This window comes from Carica papaya, chromosome 9 (genome assembly GCF_054855325.1).
Source record: "Carica papaya isolate Zhongbai chromosome 9, ASM5485532v1, whole genome shotgun sequence".
NCBI classification, from domain to species: domain Eukaryota; kingdom Viridiplantae; phylum Streptophyta; class Magnoliopsida; order Brassicales; family Caricaceae; genus Carica; species Carica papaya.
The window spans coordinates 34021705-34036438 of NC_142317.1; the positions used below are offsets into that span (position 1 = coordinate 34021705).

A 14734-nucleotide genomic window follows, 5' to 3' on the forward strand; every position below is an offset into this window, starting at 1 on the left:
ATATATATGCATGTTGAGAAGTTTGATGCATGATTTTATGATTTAAGAAACACCTGGGCTGATCACTTGTTTAGTAGGATCTAATATATATTATTATTTCTAAAATTCACAACAACCTAATAATCATGTATTTAAAGTATCATCATCAGAAAGAAATGCACTCAGCCCCTTTATGATTGATTAAATTATTATTTCGACATTAAATTTTCCTATCTATTCTCTTTTATGTTATAATGTCACCTAAAAAATGTTGTAACAGCGATATATATATATATATACATAGCAAAATATTGTCAGATATATCTTGTAATTCTTTCTTCTTTGATTCTCTCGCTGTTCTAAGAGCAAGCTTTCCATATCATGAGCTTGAAATCAATAAGCTCGGTCCAACGAGTGAAACGCTTAAATCGCTCTTTATACATGTATTCAAAAGGAAATGAAGGCATGTATAAGGAAACTAATATAAGCTTTTCAAACCCATCTTCTGAGAGATTCTACTCTTTCTTCTCTGAACAAGAAAAAAAAATGAAACGCCTCTTCTACAATTGTCATCTTATCCGGCTATGTACACATTGATCTTTACAACAGAGTAGATAAAAGCTAGCAGTGGATCTACAAATGGGTGGCATACAATGTGAAGTCACTACAAAAACTTGAGTGGTCACAAGTTGTGTTCAAATTTGGATAGGTTGGTTGCTAAAATGATGGCTAGAAGGATTACCGGACATCCACCCGATCTTTTATAATTCTCTCCTCTTGAATCTCTTCCAAGTCATCTTCCCCTTTCCTGCCCGCTTGCTCTTTCCAGTACGCGACCAGTTTTTTCAAGCGAGCTACCTCTTTTGAGGAAACATTTTTGCTCGGGTCATTTACAATTGACCGTACTCTTGATGCATACCTGTATTGACATAAAAATTGCAAGTTATTATGACTAACTAATACTTAATGTGCAAAAACCATACAACATAGCTAAAGAATGAAAACAAGTTACTCTGTTCCAATAAATGCTTATGACAAGAATGAAATTAGTTCAAAAACTTGTTCTAGATCGATAGGAGATCAATATGAAAAGCAAGTTATCTATGGTCACAAATTCATGGTTTGCATTTCAGTCAATTGAACAAAATTGTGTATGATAAATCAGAAGTAAAGTTGAACAAAATAGATAACATACATCAAAGAATTGTATGTCTCGTCCAAATTTGACTCTGCTGGAGATACGTTAACGAACATTAAGGTTTTGGCATTACCACCAAGAGAATCGCTCATTAACATTGTTAACTTGTGATTCCTGTAAGGAATATGCTGACCACCAGCAGATAAGGAGCCAATAACATCTCCAAGTGCTGACAGTGATTTATTGATACTTTGAGCTTCCTTCAGTTGGGAGCCTGATGAGCCCGATTTCTTCACCCTTTCTGACCCAGCCAGATCAACAAAACTTAACTGCACATGAGAATTCAAATTTATTGAACAAGAAACCAACATAAATGACAAGATTTGACATAACACAATATCTTGCAAGCATTCTTTCTTCAAACCATCACATCTTTGAATGTAAAATAAATATTTGATTGCTTTTTTTTTAACTCTCATGAAAAACATATTAAACATGACCTCTACAAAAATAAAATATGATTAAATGACAATAATATATTCTCTTACGACCGATTGACTCTCAAGGTTGGTGCTGCCCTCTGTAAGATCATCTTAAAGGGGATTATATGCAACCATCCTTATCATGAATGCATGATTCTTTTGATTTTGTAACATTCATCTATAAACATGTCATTTCATAATTGGATCAAAGATAACACACTATAAAACAACAAATAATACCTTTCCCCTTGCAACAGACTGAGTTTGAAGGTTGGTACTCTCAATAACAATTGAAAGTATTAAATGTGACCTTGAGCTTTCCTCGTTCATTTGTGTCTCAGATATGTGTCTTTGTTCAGATCCCTTTTCAATAATACCTTTTAATTCATCATATGTTGAAACTGAAATAACCGTCACATTTTCTACAAACACCATGCCCTAAACATTACCGAGAAGACAATAAATGAGAACAAAAAAATGAAAATTCTACCTAGCAATAGGTCCATAATGTTTTAGATTTAGTGCCCTGAAATCTAAAACATTAACTACATTACAACTCTTACCTTAGAATCTTTTTTAATATCCAATTTCAAACGCTTTGCATTCTTCGGTAGTAAAAGGTCCATAAGTGTATCTTGATACAATTCCACCATATATGCCTGTAACAGTCTATAGATTAATATTTGGGTACTGACAATTTTAGCAAAATAATAATAGTAATAGCAATAATAATAATAGTAATAGTAATAATAATAATAATAATAACAACAACAACAATAATAATAATAATAATAGTGATGATGATAATAATACTAACAACAGAATTCCTCAGAAAAGAAAAAAAAAAGAAAGAAAATGTGTGACATAAATTACAACTTTACATATAATTGATGGTATATAGAACAAGACAAGAAAGAATCTATATTTTTTTGCTGGATAAAAGAAAGAAGCATTTCTAGTTTAAGAAATTTGTTCAACATGGTTGACTCATTAATTGTCTGAACATTATATGATGTCAACTGATACTTTATGCTTAATGAAAAAAGTTCTAAATACTGAATATACTAAAATCAATACCTTCAGTGAAAATGAGAATCGTTTACTATCTCGCTTCAAAATTTTGAAGAGCTCTCCGATGGCCCTTGGTGTTAGCCCAGGATTTTGTTCAGATCCATATATTGTGAATGTCTTTCCAGAACCAGTTTGGCCATAAGCAAATATACAAACATTGTAGCCATCCACAGCAGATTGCACTAAATACTGTATAAAAATGCGTCGAAGAAAAATTGATAATTAGAGAGTTATTAACACTTCTATCTTTACTATAATAAGCAATGATACTAATAAGCTACAAATCACCAAGTCAAATCGCACTTGCCTTTGTATCCTCAAATACATCTTCTTGAGTAGCATTACCATCAAATACACGATCATATATGTGTTGTTTTGTCTTCTCATCCTTCCATGGATGTTCAACAGTGAATTCATCAGAACCCATTAGCACTTGTCTTTCTTTTTCAACAATCTCTTTATTGTTTAGAGGTCTTAAGCGACAAAAAACTCGAATCTTGCCCTTCATGTCTAACATAGTTAACAGAGAATTATGACTACTATTAGAAAAAGAAATACCACATGATATAGTGATGGTACATGAAAATAATTATTTCAATACATATTAGAAAAAATTCAGTCATACTGACCTTCTATGGTATTAAAATAACGCTTTCTTAAGATTTGTTCTTCCTTATATAGAGCTTCAAGCTCGACAAGTTGGGCCCCTTGCATCTTTAATATGGCAGCAGTTTGCTCATTCTTTCTATCTATGTCCTAAGCATATGATAAGTAGGAGAAAAAATGTGCCTCGATTAATGACTTTTATCAAGGAATAATATACATGAATGAAAATATATTTTTACAAGAGAAGGTAATACCATACATGTCAGGTAATACGAGAAAATAGTACGTCAATAAAGAGAAAGTGAACCATCAAGATTATACCTCTTTCATTTCTCTCAACTCTTCTAGTTCTTTTAAATTATTCTTCAGTGCAGCCAAATCTGCATCCTTGGTTGCAGCAGTTGACTCAGCATTAACCAAGTCTTGTGTGACCTTGTCCAACTTCTTTTCGAGTTCAAACAACTGAATCTTTAAGGCTTTACATTCTTGTTCATGTTTCATCTCAAGACCATCCATCTACATTTTAAAAGCATTCTCTATGTCAATTTGGTCATCTACAAATTTTTGTCTGTGCAACTAAAATACATAATAAGAATATTACCTCAATTTTCTGTTTTTCAAGCCTAGAGATCTTCTGCTCTAGCATAGAATTTTCATTTACCAATCTTGCAACGTTCTCTTCTGCTGTCCGCAATTCTTGATTGCAAAGCCTTAATTCATTTCGGAGTTGATGCAACTCCTGATTGGCAAAATAAGTGGTCAATTGTAAAATAAATGAACCAAACCAAATACCACAAGTAAAACCAAAAAAAAAAAAACATTAAACACTTCCATGATATAACATTCTTTATAATGAATAAAACCTGGCTATTTGCTGCAGAAGAATCTTTATTGACATGGTTATGCAGTGCTATATTACTCAACTTGTCTAACCTTGATTCCATGCTTTGTTTCTCTAATAGCATAGACTAGAAATAATTACAAGACAAATGTCAATACACAAGAAATGTGAATAAACAGCGTAAATTCGACAAACTAAACATACTAACTTGAAGAGCTGCATCTTTCTCATTACACAACGATTTGAGTCTATCACAGTCACATGTAATCTCTACTAACTTCTGGTTTTCAAATTCCAAGGAATCCTTTAAACCTTCCAAGTCTTCTTGCATTTTAATTTCTCGTTGTTGTTTTTCATGCAACTCCTCCAATAACTACACCACAATGGTTAATTTAGAAAGATAACAAGATAAATATTGGTATTATAATGGCTTGGTCAAAATTTGCTTCATATTAAGCTTTTCTAATTACTTCAGTACATGCATTCAATCATTAAACACAGTCCTTAAGTTCAGAAGACACTTTCAATATAAGCAGCAAAGTGAAATTACTCAACAACTGCAAATGTACAAAAGGACACTACGAAAGAAGCTCATTCAACCAGTACCACATATCTAGTGTTTTACAGCCTACTTCCCGTTTTAGAAGTGTCTTTCAGCTTACTTGGTCAGTTTTCTTTTGTGTTTCCTCTATAGTCTTAGACATATCCTGCAAACGTTTCTCATACAGTTCCATATTTGGAGTCCTAAAATTGTTAGAAATATCTCCATTCACTGAGCCGCTGGCAGCAGACCGAGCTTTAGAGTAACGACGCAACATGACATCATTTATATGTGTTTGTAAAGCAACACAGATCTCTTCTCCCTGCATAAAATCAATTAGTAAATAAAAATATACAACCAAGTAATCCTGAAAAGCTGAACATTAAGATTGATAACTTAAATAAAAAAAATGCTGTTGAAACCTGTTTAGTTTCAAACTGAAATATGTGAAGAACACCCGCCACTCTCATCTTGAAGAAGACAGCAGTATTGCTACTACCGAATTGCATTATGTCTCTCAACTCGGCCGAATGTAGATACTCCTTCGGAACAGGACGGAAAAAGTGAACCTACAGATAAGCAACAAACATCCCTGATGTTAAAATAAAATAGAAAATTTGTACAGACCACTAAGAATTCCTAATATAAAGGTGATATACAGTGTAAACACTCACCCCACGCTTATTAATGCCCAAAACAATCCTTCCTGGCAAAAGTCCAATGGGATCATCTATCTTACGAACACCAAAAAACACTGAATTCCCATATGGAAGGGTCCTTAATATCCGAAGAAATTGTTGCCTTGCATCATCTTTCGTCAAATTTTCCTAAATCACAATAGAAACCAAAAAAAAAAAATATTCACAAAAAACACATTCTTTCAAATGGGTATATAAAGTTAAAGAGAACTCAATAGATGAGAAAAGATCAACGATTAGATAAAACTACATTTTCTCACTCTCAAAAGTAATTGTCATAGCTTAAACCAGAATTATGAATGCTTATTGCAAACAAAAACTTTACCTTTCATGCTAATATAAAATAAATTTCAGGAAAAAGTAAATTTTAAAGTAGGAAATGACTTAATCTTCATTCACAGAAAACTTCATTAAGTTTTTACCATTGAATGGTAACGAGAAAGGATGTCCAACTCCCATTCACGCTTTGCTCGGGTAATCGCTATTTGTCTAGGTAAGAAACGCTCAAGAAGAGATGTCCAATCACTAAAAAATAATAAGTTAAGTTAGTAAAAATTGATGAAAGTAAGGGGGTAAGAAGTAATTGGTATTAGAAGGCTGTCAACCAAACAAAACAGCCTCCCAGAGGGGGATAAAAGGTGGGAACATCCAATTAACTATAGGAGCTAAAAGGAAATTAAAAAAAAATCAAGGTTATAAAAACTGGACAAAGATATGACCAATGACAAACTAGACATCAGCTTGAAAACATTTTCATTATGCTCAGGAATAACAGAAATTGAAACACAACTAGAAAAATGCAAAACACTCTCAATGTGGTGGACTGGAGTCAAGAGAGGCTAAGCACAATGAGAAAAAAAATAAGAACACTGACGTGCATGATTCTGGGTTACCAACAAATCCAATCTCAGCCAAGATTTGCAATGCAGAAAGCTGAGCAGCATCATCTCTCCCAACAGGATAATTTCCCATTATATAGTCATGCTGCAGCTGTAGTTTATCAAATGTCAACAAGTACAAAAACTACATGTAAGGATACAGATAAAAAACTATTATAAATAATATGTTATTACTGATCAAGTTTCATATTCATACTTGAACATAGGATAACTGAATAAACATGGGATCTGTTATAGCTTCATCTGACTCACGAAAGAGCTTTTTTTTAAATATCAGTTTGCAGTGCAAAATTTCTCCTTTGCTTCTATCCTTGGCAGCCTTAAATTCTGCCAATAGGTCTCCAATATACTTGTTATCGTCTAACCCGATATACTCCTCTGTATGATAATAATTAGTAATCTGTTGACTACTCAGATAAATGTGTATTACATATAATAAAGAAAAAAAAAAGGATAAATACCATTTCCTGGATCAGGTGACTTGGAACCGGAAACAACTTTACGACATTCAAACAGACTGAAGCTGGAATATGCAGATAACTTAATTATCCCAGCAAGCTCCTGAAGCATCCATGCATTACATTAAGATAAAAAAATTTAAAAACTGATTAAACTAAATAGCAAGGTCCAATAAAAATTCAATGAAAGAGAGAGATAAACCAGAAAAGTATAAATAATCATTCCTTAAAAACAGTGGATTGACTTATAATTTCGATGAAACTAATCATGCAAAACTAGGACAACATAATGGCATCCATAAATCGATAGTCATGGCTCAATTCCTTTAACCAAGACGCAAAAAATGGATAACCATGATAGCAGCAGTAAGTGAATGCCCTGTATAGCTACAAAATATGTAAAGAACGATTGAATGTATATTTTATTAAATATTACAATCCTATATATATAAGTTTTCTAGAATAAAAAAGAAATAAACCATTAATTATATTAATTACATAGGGCATATTTTACCCCGATATCCTTTAACCTAATTACATACTTTTTTTTAGATAAATAACCTAATTACATGCTCTCTTTAACACTCCCCTCCTGCTGGGGAATAGTAGATATTAACCACCCCTAGCTTGCCAATGATACTTTGAATTCTGAATCACACAATACTTTTTAGTCAACGCATTTGCAAGTTGTGAGCTAATCAGCATCTACAGGGTACATATTAAGCCACTATCTAACTTTTCTTTGATGAAATGTTTGTCAACTTCAATATGTTTGATTCTGTCATGTCGCACTAGATTATGAGTAATGTTTATAACCAATTAACTATCATAATATAGGCGCACGGGTCTGCCCCACTTGATTTTCATATCTTTTGAAATTATCTTTAGTCATAATACTTCATATACTTCTTGAGGCATTGCTCGGAATTTTGATCTGCATTTGATCTTAAAAATGTATTTTGTTTCTTACTTCTCTATGTAATCAAATTACCCCCAAAAAAGGTATAGTAGCCCGTGGTAATCTTATGTCCACCACTGACCTTGAGCAATCTATATCTGTATAGATTTCTACGAGTAACTTATCATTTTTTCTGAATATTCTTTCCCAAGGGGCCCTTTTAGGCAATGCAGCATTCTATAGGTTATTTGTAAGTGTACTTCTTTAGGGTTATACATGAACTAACTTATAACACTTACTGTATAGGAAATATCAAGTTTTGTAAGATAGATATATCAACCTGGAATCTAACCAATTTTGATACATCTTTTTGTCTACTGTTATATCCTCTTTACCAGTCCTAATTTATGATTGGAATCGATAGGAGTACTAACTAACTTACATGCTAGTTTGTCTGTATCTCTTGACAAGTCATGAATGTATTTTTGCTGGAAGATAAAGATCTCTAATTTTGATGACCATGGGATGGTCACCTGGTTATATGACAGATTAATCAAAAATATTTTTATTTTAAAAAAAAAAGATCTCTAATTTTGAGCAGACAACTTCAATTCCCAAAAAATACTTCAACTTATCTAGGTTTTGGATTTTGAATTCTCTAGCCAACCATTCTTTAAGCATCAATTTCTCTTTTTCACCACCTCTTATCACAAAAACATCATCAATATATACCAAGAGAGTAGTACCTCCCCTTGTCTCATAAAGTTTAATAAATAGAGTGTGGTGTCTTTAAGCTTGCTTATATCCCAAGCCTGGCATTGCTCTTGCAAATCTACCAAACTACACTTTAGGTGATTGCTTGAGTCTATAAAGTTTCTTCTTCAATTTACAAACTTTATGGGATTCCCTCTCTGTCAAATCCTGGTGGAATCTTTATATAAATTTTTGCTCATAGATCTTCGTGTAGAAATGCATTTTTCACATCAAATTACTGCAATTGCCAATAAAAATGAGCAGGTAAGGGTAGCAAGATCTCATCATGTTCATCTTAGCTACCGGTGTACATGTCTCTTGATAGTCTGTTCAACAGGTTTGGATATAGCTTCTTGCCACCAATCTTACTATATGTTTCTTGATTATTTCTCCTACCTCGTATTTTATTCTAAACACCCACTTGCAACTCACAAACTTCTTCCTTTTGGACTAGTCTAGATGGTCATTAATTGATTCACTTATTAGGGAGAGACAACAACTAATTTATAAGCTTGATGCAAAAAGGTGTAAAAACATCTTTCTCAAAATTTTCTCAATTATATGCTTGAGAGAATTGGATTTTTCCTAGATGGTACAAATGGATCAGAGTATGCCTTTTTCTTTCTCCTTTGTGGTCTTTAGTAATGGAGGACTCACTAAATCTTTTAGAAATTCAAGGCGCCTTAGACAAGGGCAAAGAGGATCCCCTAATCCTGTTTTTATCCATTTCTAAGATGGAGGCTCTTATTGAATGTATTTATAGCACTTGGAAAAGAGATTTGTTATGTTGGAAATTGAAGGGGGAACGAGGCGATTGAAGCGTCACACATGCTTTTTGCAGATGACACCCAGTTGTTTTGCAAGCTAAGTAAAGAGTCTCTTATTCACATCAAGTGCATCTTGCTCTTTTTCCAAGTCATTTTTGTCTTTAAAATTAATGTAGGCAAGTCTAAGTTAGTTCTCATGGAAATTCGTGCAGATTGAGAGGATTTTTCTAAAATTATGGAGTGCAAGCTCTTTTCTATTATGTTAGCTTAAGATTGTAGGTTACTTAAGGATAAAGCTATTTGAGATCGAGGATCAATAAATTTGATAGAAAACTTTCCCAATCAATGTAGCTAAAAAAAGGTCGAAGCCATCAAATCCCAATTTTCATGGGATGATTCAAATGAAGAAGAAGATATCATTCGCTAGCTAATATGTACTCAAACTTTCTTTGAACTCGGGTGGACCGAATATCAAGTTTTTGGTGAGCTTCAATAAAGAATTTCTTCATTGTAGAGATTTATGACTAGATAAGATAAAACCAAGGTGGAGGGTGATTAGAGCAAAATATGGAAGTAGAGGCAAGGAGTAGGAAGTATGAACAATTTGCACCATCAAGGGGTCGGAAGTATGATCCATAAGAGCAAACAAGTCGGACTTACAACTAAATATGGCTCTAGTTTACGGAGGTGAATCCATAAGGGGTAGGAGCATTTCAAGGTGCATATTCATGTCAGGTGAACAAGTGGGTGGAGTTTGTGATGCTTGAACAATTGTGAGGAGATTATATTTGATTGATTACAAAAATTGACACTCTGCACATTGCCTAGCCTAGGAAGAATGAATCTGTCTGGAAGCTATGTTCAAAAAGTTCCCTTTGAATGAAACCCTTCTATGTTCACATCACCTATCCCTCCTCAAGTCCTACCCTTTCCCCTTAAAGCAAATCTGTTGGAGAAATGCTTCTGACAATAGTCTGTTCTGCTTGGGAAGCCAACCATGGGCATGTCCCAACTATTGCTAACCTCATTAAGATATATAAGATGCCAATAAATGGATGTCTGTTGTGCAAGAATGTTACGGAGACTTTGCATCATCTTTTGTTAAGGCGCACTACTTCATTCATTTTTTGTATATGATTCTGAATCTCCTCAAGTCTAGCAGATAACAGTTGGTTTAGTAACAAATGAGTTGTGGGCATGGCAACTATCTTGGGGTGATAAGTGAAGAAACTTACTTCTCCTATCTCTATAACTACGTGGATTATTTGGCAGGAAAGAGATACTCAAACCTTTAATGCTACTTTATTCTTTTGATAGAGTTTGAGATGCTTGGTTTCTGACCTTTTTTTGCTTCAAAGATCATCCGGTCAATTAAGCAAAATATTTAGGGGACGTAATATACACCTTGACTAACTTGTAAACTCTACCTAGTGTATATTTCTTTTTTTCTGAAATAACCTATTGTATATTTCTTTTATATTTGGGTGGCACCCTTTTGATGCTCTTTAGACTAGACCTTCATCTTTTCCTTCTCAAGAAAATAACAACTTCAAGTTGGATCGGCTCATAGAAGATAGAGTATTGGCATTCTTTTATAAATAAGATAGAAATCTGCTTCAAAAGAACATTGCAAACCTGAAAGTCACTTCTATAAAAAAATATATATATATAGATGTTTTGGTACTTCCACAAATGCAGTTTGCTAATGCAAAATCAACAAATTTAAAGAGCATATAAAAATTATTTACTAATTACATGATTGACAGTTTTTTGGCCCTAGAGATACCTCCTTTGCTTTAAAAAATAACAAGAACTATCCTGCTTTTTGTTTTTCCATCTCATGGCATGGAACTTGCTCCTATTGTAAATATAGACCGGTTAGAAGAGCTTCAACCTCCCAGATCAAAATGCTTTTCCTACTCTAATTTCAATCTTATTCCTACTTGCAATCATATTCATTTTGTATACCTGCCAATACATATACATGCAACAGGACATGAAGTCCAGAAGCCCAGTACCTCAACAGCATCGGAGACGGTTGTTGCCATGTCATATGTAATTTCTTCAAATGTTTCATCTAAGAAAAATACTATTGTTGTAAGCTTTCGACCTGTCAAAAGAGCTTCAATCTCCTCACGTCCTGGCATAGTATGCCTTGGACCAGCTTTGACAGAACGCTTCAAAGCATTTAATGTAGTTAATGCAAGGATTTGAACCTCAGAATCAGTGGTAGCACCATGAGCTACATTATGAACATACTCGGATAAATATCCGCCAATTTCCTTGCTCGGAGGCATTGATGATGCACATAAATACATTAACTCCCATGCTTTGATCAGGTATTGCCTGAAAGGCAAAATAAAAATGAAAACAAAAAGCAAAAAGGAGAAGAAGAAATAATTGTAACTTCAGCACAACTGATCAGATGCCAAATGAAAATAAAAAACAATGAAACTGATATCTTGAAATAGAACTTCAATCTTTCATAAAAGGGACATATGCAGTACCTATCAGGGTTGTTTCTTGTTTGTTTGGAAATCTGCACAAAAAGTTCATCTCGGAGTTCTGCACGCTTCAAAGTGTGCTTGTATAACTTTCCAACAAGTTCAATCCTTTCATCTAAGCTTGCTGGTGTTCCTCGCTCTGATGTATCAACTCCCATATATTTCAAAATTATGTGAAACAATTTTGTTGCCCGACTTACCAGGTCGTTATTAATTTTAAGCAATGAAGTTGGAATTGGGTCCTGTAAAAACTTTTAATTTAGATAACCTTGAATCTAATTTAATAGAAGATTATATTTCTATTAGAGAAAGCTTACAAATACCTTTTGGAAGCACAACATATCCTCAAATGTGAATCTTTCCCGAACTTGAAGGCCAACTGATTTTTTAGAAAAGAAGCCACGTTTTCCAGCAGATTGAATTTGTTTCTGCATCATTCTTAAAAACCCTTCAACCTATGCACAAAAACAACATTAAAAAAAAAAAAAAAAAGATAAAACTTACAGTACAGACTCCCTTTTCTTTTAGCATATAACATTGAGGGATAGAAGATGGACTTCCCCACCTGGAATCTATCAATCAAAGGTATTGCAGCAGCAAGTTCTTCAGGAATAGACATTGAAAGTGTTGCTGGTGTACTGTGACGACACGGAACAGAACAACAAACAGTATGTTCAGACACATTTATACACAGGGAAAATAATTAACATTAATAGTTGTCTGATGAGAATAAAATGCATTTTAGATTTTTTTTAATCAAAAAAAAAAAAAAGAACTTGAAAATTTTTTCAGACGAATCCGAATTCAGTCCATTTATGGAACAACCCAAATATAGGTAGCAATTATTTGCAATACGATTGGCGGTTTGATGTAACAAAGATTTTTTTTTTTTTACAAAGAAGAACACAGAAGAAAAAGTGAGAGAATAGAAGAAGCTTATCAGTTCGACGGGACTTACTTAGGTGCAAAGTTGGAACCATCGCTATCATAATCATCCCCATTTGAAATTTGCATAGAGCTATGCAAGGAAGTTTCCTCATTTCGACTAATTGAGCTAAAAGAAGACCTACTTGCTCTTGCACTTTGTCCCACTGATTGATGCACGTCCATTGTCATCTCACCCAAATCTCCCTAACAGATTATAGAATAGGTTGCTCCATATGCCGTCTCTCTTTCAAACTCTCAGATACGTTCAAGTGATAGAATAAGAACTCTGCATAAAGCCAAAAGCTGTTAAAACACCAACCCCAACAGACACAAGTATTAATAATCAGAAACGTAAAGGAGCTGCAACATGAAATGAAAAAGTCAATCATCTACTTGGTAAAATGTACCTGAAAATCCATAGCCGGCACCACAAACCCAGCTGCAAAACGAAAGGACATTATTAAATAAACTCAGATACTTCGCACTAATCCAAGAGGGGAGAGAGTCTGAACTGACAAACAAATGGCATCAAGACAAATCACTACATAGATGTATAATGATGTCTCTATCGTATATGCTTGGTGGGTTTTCTTTTTTAAATTAACAACATTTGACATTTCTTAACCAGAAGTTAAACAGAAACCCTAGGGAGTAAAACAAAATAGAGGACATTTTAAGATTTGGAATTTACGGTAAGTGAAAGGAAAGCAGGCTGGGAGGCGGATCGATGGAGGTTGAGGTAGAGCGGGAGGTGCAAAGAACGGGAGTAGAAGAAGGGAGATCTGAGGTGAAAATGCGGTCACAGAAGAAGATGAAGATGAAGATGAAGAGAGAGAGAAAGAGAGAGTGAAGGAAAGAAATGAGAATCACGAGAGTAATATAAATTGCAATGATCACGCAGTTAATTAGCATTACTACCAACCACTCACTTTGAAAGGGGGTTTCCTTCGATCCGCCATTATCATAAAAAAATAATTACAGTACCTTTCTGCTATTTGCAGGGGAACAAACAAGGATAAGACATTCAGCCAAACCAAACAAATAAATCCCGCCTTTGTACCACGGCCTGAAAGTATACGTCGTCGTTTTGGTCAAAATAATTTTAAAATTGAATTATTCGAGCGAAGTTGAATAATTAATTGAACTGACTAAACCGAGTAATCAACGTAACAAAGCTAAAATCGAACCGAATAATTAAGATTTATCGATTGAGTTGTGAATCAAAAAAAATAAAAAATAATTTTTATTTTTTTCTCATAATTTTATATAATTAAATTTCATATATTGATAAAGTACGAGATTATTAATAAAAAATATATGTTTAAATTTTTTTTGTTTAAATTATTTTTTTCTTGTTTAATTCACTTTTTTTTTTCATTTTATAAATTTCGAGAATATCTTTGTATATAAGTTTCATATTTACATCTACAAATTAGAAAGTCTGAACAATCAATTCTGTAATTAATTATTATAATCAAAATAGGTCATCAAAGAAAGAAAAGTAAAACATTAATTTTTATAAAAACGTATTTGTATATATATATATATATAAATATTATAATTTTATTAAAAAATAAATTAATTTTAATTAAAAATTGGTTATTCAATTCTTAGTCAGCTAAACAGTTAAGTTATTTTCTTTATTTTCATATATTCGATTTGAACAGTTTAATCGATTTTAATTATATTTGATTTCTATCGATTCAGTTCGAATGGTTTAATGAATTTTGAAATTTAACAAAAAAAAAATATTTTATAAATCATCATAAATTTTAGGGTTTTTCACTTAAATGTTAATAACACGATAAAAAAAATAAAATTAATTTATTTTAAAAATTGCCCACTTCTTCTTCCATGAAGTTTCTATCTCTCTATTCTTTGGAAGTAAGTGAATGTGGTTGTAAGAATACACCAAATGGATTTTATCTTCTCTTAAAGTCTACTTAAAGTATTTGGGTTGCCGGCCCCGCCGGCTCTTATTTATTTTGTGCCTACCAAGAAAAAAATATTTCTCTCCATTGTTTATTCAATTAAAATTCATTTTAATTAATTAAATTAAATTAGTAGTTAATAATAATAAATATATATATATATAATATAATCATTATTTATTAACTTTATTAGTCGTTTTTAATTAAAATTAATTAATTAAGTATAACAAGAGTTAGATTT

The 14734-nt window shown here is 32.9% G+C and overlaps 1 protein-coding gene across 3 annotated transcripts; it reads right to left on the reverse strand.

Moving 5' to 3' along the window:
- Positions 1-463: 463 nt before the first annotated feature.
- On the reverse strand, positions 464-13452 carry ZWI (kinesin-like calmodulin-binding protein (ZWICHEL)). Of its 3 annotated transcripts, XM_088210817.1 has the most exons (24): positions 12970-13450; positions 12594-12848; positions 12201-12273; positions 11959-12090; positions 11639-11877; positions 11150-11477; positions 6717-6816; positions 6452-6633; positions 6231-6346; positions 5779-5881; positions 5333-5485; positions 5081-5227; positions 4780-4980; positions 4326-4490; positions 4140-4244; positions 3878-4015; positions 3598-3792; positions 3300-3426; positions 2978-3180; positions 2677-2859; positions 2163-2258; positions 1840-2037; positions 1175-1446; positions 464-898 (listed from the first exon to the last, which is right to left on the reverse strand). In XM_088210817.1, the coding sequence occupies exons 2-24, from the start codon at positions 12749-12751 to the stop codon at positions 718-720; spliced, it is 3795 nt and encodes a 1264-aa protein (XP_088066943.1). In that variant the 5' UTR covers positions 12752-12848; positions 12970-13450; the 3' UTR covers positions 464-717. The 3 variants fall into 3 exon arrangements, with proteins under 3 accessions (XP_088066943.1, XP_088066945.1, XP_088066944.1); XM_088210819.1 differs by lacking the exons at positions 4140-4244; positions 4326-4490 and having other exon boundaries at positions 12970-13452; XM_088210818.1 differs by lacking the exons at positions 4140-4244; positions 11959-12090; positions 12201-12273; positions 12594-12848; positions 12970-13450 and having other exon boundaries at positions 11639-11890.
- Positions 13453-14734: the final 1282 nt, after the last annotated feature.